This window comes from Aythya fuligula, chromosome 2 (genome assembly GCF_009819795.1).
Source record: "Aythya fuligula isolate bAytFul2 chromosome 2, bAytFul2.pri, whole genome shotgun sequence".
NCBI classification, from domain to species: Eukaryota; Metazoa; Chordata; class Aves; order Anseriformes; family Anatidae; genus Aythya; species Aythya fuligula.
The window spans coordinates 35,664,911-35,673,810 of record NC_045560.1 but is presented as its reverse complement, the minus strand read 5'-3'; the positions used below and the strand labels follow the sequence as shown (position 1 = coordinate 35,673,810).

The 8,900-nt window shown below is 49.2% G+C and overlaps 1 protein-coding gene across 1 annotated transcript; it reads left to right on the top strand.

The window, feature by feature from the left end:
- The first annotated feature begins 5,467 nt into the window (after positions 1 to 5,467).
- Positions 5,468 to 7,984, top strand: HOXA10 (homeobox A10). The gene is made up of 2 exons (XM_032182299.1): positions 5,468 to 6,287; positions 7,710 to 7,984. Exons 1-2 carry the CDS (start codon positions 5,468 to 5,470, stop codon positions 7,982 to 7,984), a joined length of 1,095 nt encoding a protein of 364 aa, XP_032038190.1.
- The last annotated feature ends 916 nt before the right edge of the window (positions 7,985 to 8,900 follow it).

The window sequence follows — 8,900 nt, the reverse complement described above, 5'->3', positions numbered from 1 at the left end:
CGTGCAGGACCAGATTTGGGTATCTATCTACCCATCTATCCATCCGAACTAGACCATGTGCTGTAAACAAACAACAGTCACACATTCTCATGTACTCAGGGTTGCTCGGGGTTGTAGCTTTGAAACTCTATCCTCGCTACGAGTATCCCTAACTCCAGGTTACTTTTCTCGCCCATAAAAGTTTCACATGTTTTTGTTATGTCTCCATTTGAGAAGGGGGGAGGAGGAAAGGTGGTATTGTATGGAGATACTGGTTTGGCTACATATTTTAATCCGCTTGTTTCCTATGAGAGGGTATGCCGTATTTAATTATCAGAGGGAAAAAAAAAATCATTTTGTCCTTGCTCTCCAAGGAGTCTTCGTATGTAAACTAATGCAACTCGCCTGCAGTATTCTTAAAAGAGCGCCCTTTAAAATTGTGCTCCTGGGGAACTCTTGCAAGCGTAGTTAAAAGCACATGTTCAGTCGGCAGAGAGCATTTTTCAGATGATTATCGGAACCTATCGATTTCATCAAAGATGCTCCATTAAAAGCTCGGGCACGCTGATCTCTTTTGACCTCCCCTCGGAAACGCCAGGACGTAAGAAGTCACGTCTCGAGAAGGAGCAGGGCAATTGCCGAGGGTCCCTTTGCAACATTTCATTTTACACCAGTCGAGTTAAACTCAGCATATTTGATCAAATATTTATTTTTCCCCTTGTTGTTTCCCTGCCCCATTCAATACTCCACTGAATAAATCAAAGGGACCCCAGCAGCAGTTAAAGCGCCCTCTGGTTACGAATTGTTTACTGACGGCCGCGGTCATAGGATAATATTTTAAAAAAACAAGCTTGTTTCTTACAATAACTGTTTATTATTTCACATGATTTGGGTTTGCATGTTTTGGAGGGAAGAGGCGAGGCCAACTCAGTGTCTACACTGTGTTTAATTAATCGTGTACTCAACTTCAGTTCACATACCACATCCAAACCCCTGGGAGGCTTTTTCATAAGCTCTTTGGGTTTGTGTTTTGTTGTCTTTTTTTTTTTTTTTTTTTTTTTTTTTTTCACAATCTTTTCATTAAATGCTCTGAAATCGAAACTTCAAGCCAACGTGTGTGTCTGAGAGCCAAGCTATACCGCAACCAAAAAATATATTTGTACTTGCATCCAGATATTAAAGAAAATAGGGCTACAAAAAGGAGGAGAGGGGATACAGTTTCAAACGCTTAATACAGCTGTGCGGCCCATCTCTCTCGACAAAAAGGGTACACTTGAAAGACAGATTTGTATATTTAAGATTTTACCGATAGAGATATAACCCGATACCGCTGTTGCTTCTGCACGGTGTTTGGGGCTCTCCAGACAATAGAAAGCACCGTTCTCCTTACCAGTGCCGGAGGAATGGCGAGGAGATAAAGCCTTCATTAATTGGTCAGGGTGTATTTTGTTCTGCCGCATACTAGAATTCGGAGCTCGTCAAAATTACTTGCAAAATATGTTCCTAATCCAAATGAGTAAACTGATACACATACAGTCTGAAATATAGTTAGGAGAACAAGCCTCCGGATGGCTGGAATAAAATTAAATCTCAGCCTAATTTTTAACAGGATAATCCGCCACAACAAGCCAGTTCCCCTTCACTACCCCCCCCCCCCCCCCCCCCAGCGTGAAAGAATTTCTAGTAAAGATAAAATTAGTGGGGCCGTCATTTGTCACCTAACTTGGCACGGACGCAGTTCCTAAACCTCCTGTTTGAAATCCGCCTTCTTTGGAGCAAATCCAGAAAAAGGAAAAAAAATGAAAGAAAGAAAAGAAGGAATCTGGCACACATGCATGTTCCTGACAACTGACAGTTCCAATATTAAATAACTATACCCTGATTGCATTAATTTTTCGAGATGTATAAAATGTAATCTGCAGCTATATTCTCAGACAGGCGGCGCATGCACTCCTGCAACAAACTGCAAGGCCATTTACATTTTCGCAAATTGCAGTTTGCCCCTGTCTACAAATAAAAGCATATTTTAATTAGCTTACAAAATGGGTCTCTGGATTAACAGTGCTGATCTTTTGGTTTATACGGGCTAATAATAAAAAGATAAATCACGGTTTAACATGATGCGTTTTGAAATTTCCAGTCAGAGTTTGCTTAGGCTGAGCTGTCGGTTTTTATTTATTCCCTTTTTGTTTTTAATTTTAGTCCAACCAATAAAACGGCTTAACGACGCTATTAATGCATCTATTATATTTTTCTTAGATCAATAAAGTTTTATTTTGATAGTGTTGTCTATGTACGCCGCGAATTTAGATTCTGCGCGAAATCACCTACTTGCTGCTTTTGATATTTATCAGAATTTTATTTGCTCGGTTTTATAGACCCTGGGATAGCTTTCCTTACGGGAGCAGAATTAAAAAGAAAGCATTTCTCGTCCCCTGGCGTCCACAATATTTTTTAAAATTTCTTTTAAATGGGGGTTAAGCTCCAAGGGACACATTGTTAAGCGCTGGAAATGCGGTAGCAACACCCAATGCATGCCAAATTAGTTCAGTTTAGGCAGAATTGACCATTATCTTTTATAGTTAAGAATCAAGTGAACGTTATTAGTTTTACTCCACTGGCTTTGATGATGCTGGTTACTATTTGCCTTGGCCTTGTTAGCGATTAAAGAAAGCGGGGAGAATGCAACGGCGAGCAGAGTTCATGATCCAGGCGGAGTGCCTTGACCATCAAGCCGGCACCAGGCGTTATTTTAAGCACAACGACCGGCGGCACCGACCGGCGGTTCCTGCCGGTCCTGTGCGTTCCCCTAGGTCATAGCGACCGAGGGCTGAACCCCAGCCCCTGCATCGCCAGACCTTTGGCTACGAAACCCGCGGGGGCCTGGCCGGGGAGCGAAGGGAAAGTTACTCTAAAACCTGGTTCTCTTCTTCCGAGCTGTCCCCGGCCTCCGCGCCTTTTGTCTGATTTTGCCTGCATTCGCCTTCCGAGGAGGAGAAGCAGCCAGCTCGTGTTTGTTGCGATGCATTTTGAGTCCTTTTTATTCAGGCTGACGAGGATCGTAACGTGCTTTTATAGGCCTTTCCCCCCTTTAATCCGATTTTTAAAAGGGAGCTGCTTATTTTAAAAACAGCTTTGGAAGGATTTCAAGTGTTACTCCTCGATTCCGTATGGTTTTTGGGTTTGCAATCCATTTCTATTTAATTTGGCAAATGCAAAATAAACATACCGCAAGAGCGGACTTCCCCGGAGTAATTTTTATACCTGCCTCGTGTAGAGAAATGTATTGGGAACGAGGAGTCGGGGCTCACGTTTCATTTTATTTAGATCTGCATTTATAACGCTAAGCCTATTGATAATGGCCTTCCTGTATACTGGCCAATAAAACGGTCCCTTATATGGTATTAATTTTGTTAGCAGCGATACGGCCCTCATAGGAATCTGATAAGGGTTTGTCCATCACACATTAACACATCGTGGGCTTAGCCGACTTTGGGAAACACAAACAGTATTCCAGGAGGAAATGCGGGGAAAAACTCGGAGGGTTTCTATAGGCTGTCGGACCGGCTCCTATCACCCCATCCGACAGCGCTCAGAAAGGAGAGGTGCCTTGGTGCTCACTCGAGAAGGCTGGAAAAATAAGACGCCTTTCCATCAAGGTTTTATGGGTCCTGCAAAGTTGTAACAACCTCTCCCTGCCCCAGCTGACGAAGGACGGAGCCCCGGGAGGGCCCCAGCAGCTTAACTCGCCTGCGGAAGCTGACAGGCACGTCCCGCTGCCTCCAGCACGGAGCGACTCGTCCGGGCCAATGTCAAAATGTGGCAAACAAGAATTTCCCCCTGGCAAGGCAAAGGCTCGCGGGGGCGACCACGTGAGGCGTGACAGAGCCGCGGGGCGGAGGGCAGAGCCTGCCCCGGGCCGCCTGCGGGGCGCTGCGAAAGCCAAGGGTAGGGGCCGGGGGCTGGGGACCGAGGAGCCGGGGGATCGAGGGGCTGGGGGACCGAGGGACCGGGGGCTGGGGACCGCAGAGCCAGGAGCCGGTGCCCGGGCCCGGTGGCTCCGCCCGGGGCAGCGCTGAGGCCCCGCGGGTGCCGGCGCTGCCCCCGCTCGCCCAGCCGGCAGGGAGCGGGGAGCCGGCCGCCTCCGCTTCCCCGGGCTGCCGAGGGGGAGAGGAGCGAGGCCGGCTCCTCCGGGGTGGGCAGCGAGCGCTGGAAAAGCCCTGAGAGCCCCAGGCTCCGCTTAGGCTGAAGGAGGCTTAATTCCTCGGGGCAGGCTGTTAGGCGACTTCCAAATGGCATAAGCGAGAGATGATGGAAGTGAAAGCAAGCGATCATTAAGCGATTCATTAGAAAATCTATCTGTCTCTCTGTCTGCGTGCCTGTCTGTCTGCTATCTGTCTGCTCCCTCTGCCACAATTACATATTGGCTGGACAGAGCTGTCTAGTATCTCAGGATTCATCTACTTATCCTTCTTTCTATTATTTAGTACGGTGCTTGTGACAGAGACGGTGCTTTTGAAGAGGCGAAAAGTGAATGACCCAAATGGAGGGAGGGAGGGAGAAATCAAAACGACGGCCCAAATATAAACACGTCAATAAACAGGGTGCGCAGCATCATGCGAGAATCCATTTGAACTGCTCGCGTCTGGATTCTTTCTGTGGCATATGTCTGGCTTTAGATTTTAAATGGCAATCAGACCTCGGGAAGAATCCAGCGTTAACTACAGCATTAGAAGCTGCAACCGCACAATCAATCCTCCCGGAGTGGCATTGCTCCCTCTGAGATCCCCGAGCGCAGCAGCGAGCGTTTTATCTCTAGGAAATTTAAGCCCAGCCTGGCGTCGTGGTGGTGATGCTGGGCTGGAAGCAGCCCCTTCCCCGGCACTTTAACGCAAGAGACACCAGGCCCCTTTACGGTTCCCAATGATCCGTGATAAACAATAACACGTCTTTTATTCCTTAAAAAACGAGACAATCAAATAAAACGAGCAGAGCCCGGCCATAAAACCCGCGGCTTTATTAATTTCGCGACACACGCGGGCTGCGCGGGGAGGTGAGCGCGCATCGCTTCCGGCAAGCCCAACCGCGGGGAGAGGAGCGCTAATAAAAACTTCATCTGGATGCAGCCTCAGCCTAGGTACAATAAACATCGGGGCGGCCGGGGCTGTTTTATCGCTGTGCGGGCCATAGCAGGGGAGCACGGCTCGGGGTGGGTGCCCCCCAGCCCTGCTCCTGCCCCTTCCCTGGCGCGCAGCTCCCGCATGGGCGCAGGCGCTCGCCCATGTGCGCCGCGCGTGCGGGTGGAAATCCATCTCCCGCATTAATATACATCCATATCCCAAATTCAGAGGTCGACCTGAGAGCAGCTCGGTGCATACGAAACCAGACGGGGAGGGGTTGCTGGGGAGGCCCGGGCTTCCATTGGCTGCAAGCGTCCGCCGTGGTGCGGGGGTATCTCTAATCATATTCAGCATGTTTTGCACAAGAAATGTCAGCCAGAAAGGGCTATCTGCTCCCTTCGCCAAATTATTCCACAACAATGTCATGCTCAGAGAGCCCGGCCGCAAACTCTTTTTTGGTAGACTCCTTGATCAGCTCGGGCAGAGGGGAAGCGGCGGGAGCAGGAGGCGGAGGCGGAGGCGGAGGCGGCTACTATCCCAACAGTGGGATCTACCTGCCACAAGCGTCCGATCTGTCCTACGGGCTGCAAAGCTGCGGACTTTTCCCCGTTTTGAGCAAACGCAATGAAGGTACTTCTCAAAGCATGGTCCCCACCTCGCACCCCTACGTGTCAGGGATGGAAGTGTGGCTAGACCCCCCCCGGTCCTGTCGCATGGAAGAGCCGGAGAGCCAGCAGGCCACCTCGTGCTCCTTCGCTCAAAACATTAAGGAGGAGAGCTCCTACTGCCTCTATGACTCAGAGAAATGCCCCAAAGGCTCGGCCGCCACCGACCTCGCTCCCTTCCCGAGGCTGAGCGCCGAGGTCAGCCCCGCAAGCAACGGCACCGGGGTTCCCGTCCCGGGCTATTTCCGCCTCTCCCAGGCTTATGGCACCTCCAAGAGCTACGGCGCGGGGCCGCCCGGGGCTGCCCCCTTTCCTCCGCAGCCCCCCGGCCGCTTCCAGACGCCTCCATCTCTGCCTCCCGTCCAGGACGCGGGGAGGAAGGAGGACGAGGAGCGCTCCCCCAGCCCCTTGGCGTGCGGCTCCCAGCGGGAGGACGAGACCCAGGCTTCGTCTTCCACCGCCGAGGAGCTCTCCCCAGCCCCGTCGGAGAGCAGCAAAGCCTCTCCCGAGAAAGAGCCCGTAGGTAAGCAAATAACGGTGACGGTGGCGGTGAGGCTTAAGGAATGGTAGCGGTGGTAATGAGAAAGGAAAAGCGGCCGAGGAGCGTGGCAAGGCGAAAGGAGGATCCCAGCAGCCCTGCGGGGCTGCCAAGAAGCGCTGCTCACACTGACCTTGTGAACTTTGTAATATTCGGGCATGGGGTTGCCGTAAAAATTAATGTCCGTCCTATAGTTTAAAACCCTTAGAGCCTCCGCTCTGGGCAACTTTAGCCTGCATGCAGCTTAAACGTATAGCAAAGCGAGATCAATCTTTCCCCTGCGATGCGAAGGTGCCTACCAGATAACAGAGATGTTTGTAAAGCATCCAAAATAAGCAATAGGCAGTGCCAATAAATAAACCTATTAACGCGGTAAGTTATATTTTACGATCCAGAATGCTTTTCGGAATAACAGCCGCGCTGAAATGTGCCATCTATGAACTGCTATCAAATTAGACTGATGAATGCACCGCGAATATCCTTCAGCGTCTACACTAGATAACAGGCTTGTTATTTATTCATTTGCTTATTTATTTCCCTTTCTGGTCCCCATGGCAAAAAAATAACTCCCTTTCCCTGGGCTGCAGGCTTTTCAGGCGCTTCCCTCTGGCTGCGTTTCAGACGCCCTGTTATTCCTTCAGGCGCCCCGTTGGAAAATAATAGGATTAAAACAAAAAGCAAGGAAAAAAAAAAAAAAAAACTCCTAGAGAGTCGCCCCCACAACAACGAAACACTCCGAGCCACCGAGGGATCGGTTTTATCTCTTTCCCAGCCGCTTCCAGCGATAGGAATAAACACCCTGCAACGGGTGATTATTTTTTTTTTCTCTTTTATTTTTATTGTATTTTTCTCCCAAATCTTTGGAGAAGAGAGGGCCATGGCGAAGCTTCCTGGGACGGCAGGGGCAGGACGCAGGGAGGCTCCTGCTCTGCAGCTCACCTTGTTTTCAGCCTCCAGAGCACATTTACAAAGTTCAGATCTGCAGGGTTTTTTTTTGTTTGTTTGTTTTTTTGAGGGGAAACAGGTGTCTCGGGAGGGTGAAAAAAAGACCCCAGGACATCCACTAAGTCGCCTTCCAGCAGCAATGGGGTCGGAGCGGGTAAAAGCCTATTTTGGGGGTTTGGAGACGAGCTGCCCAGCGGGCCACGCTCCCCGCCGAGCATCCCAGCAGAGGCAAGGCTGTTCCCGGCCAGCTCCAGGGCCTTTAGGAAACCGCTTTGAAGCTCTCGGAAGCGAGGTCCCACCCGGGGCTCCCCACATCTCAGCTATGCCCTGAGGCCGCAGCTGCAGGAGCGAGCCCCTGTGCGCACAGCCGCACACACACACGCACACTTTTCCCCCTCTCGCTCCCCAGCTCGTTGCCTCCTACCCGCTGGTAACGTCCCTCTTTTACTTTCTCAAAACTAGGCAATTCAAAAGGAGAAAATGCAGCAAACTGGCTAACCGCAAAAAGTGGCCGAAAGAAACGGTGCCCCTATACCAAGCATCAAACTCTCGAGCTGGAAAAGGAGTTTCTGTTCAATATGTACCTGACTCGTGAGCGTCGCCTAGAGATCAGCCGCACAGTCCACCTCACAGACAGACAAGTTAAAATCTGGTTTCAGAACCGCAGAATGAAACTGAAGAAAATGAACAGAGAGAATAGGATTCGGGAGCTCACAGCCAACTTTAATTTCTCTTGATGAACCTATAAACACATCTTTATGGTTTAAAGAGCCAGTATCATTTTCCTAGGCTGTAGTCATCTGCACCTGTATGGATTAACGATTTTAGACGTTCTCAATATGTCCTTAACCTCTTAATAGCTACTTTGGGGTGGCGGGGGGGCGAAAGAAAGCCATGCTAATGCACAAAATGCCATGTGTGAACCTCCCTGGTTCCTGCAGGCTTCCCCGGGCCCGAATTCTTCTTTCAAGCTTTGAAACCCAGAAATATGATTTCAGGAGCTGCAAATATCTTTCCCCTTCATATCTCTCCGAAAAGTAAACGAGCTCGGTTAAAGGCGCATTCTTTTAAATTATAGGCGGTGTAACTTGGACTGTATGTAGCTTCAGAATGAATAATTTAAGCCTTGCCATATTTCTATATATTGGGAGCTCAGCTTTCCCCCCCTCTGTTTTCCTTTCCTTTTCTCCCCCCTCCCCCCTTTTTCCTTCGAAAAGCAGGACTTACAATAATGAAATGCAGGCATCCTTTAAAAGGGCTTCATGGGAACTGGCGTTAAGAGCGATTTTTTCCCCCCTTTACCTTGAAAGTCAACATTACAGCTTTAAAATTGGCCAGGAAAATGAAATCTCTTCTCTTTAAAGGTATAAAAGAGTTCGTGTTGCTCATGGACTAAGTTATGACACTTACCTCTGAATTTCTCTCTCTCTTTCTGGTTGTAGATATTTACTTAATGTAGTTTTGCTTAAATATGTGGAATTAGTGATTTCTTTTTGTCTATAAATAACGTTACCGTTGGTAACACAGGACAAGCACAGAACAATTGCCCCTTGAGAAAAAAATAGTCACTTTTTCCTCACTAATTTCACTGTAAAGTGTATATCCTGAACATCAGAAGGACTTTCTGAGCCAGAGTCTAAGATAGCGAGGGAG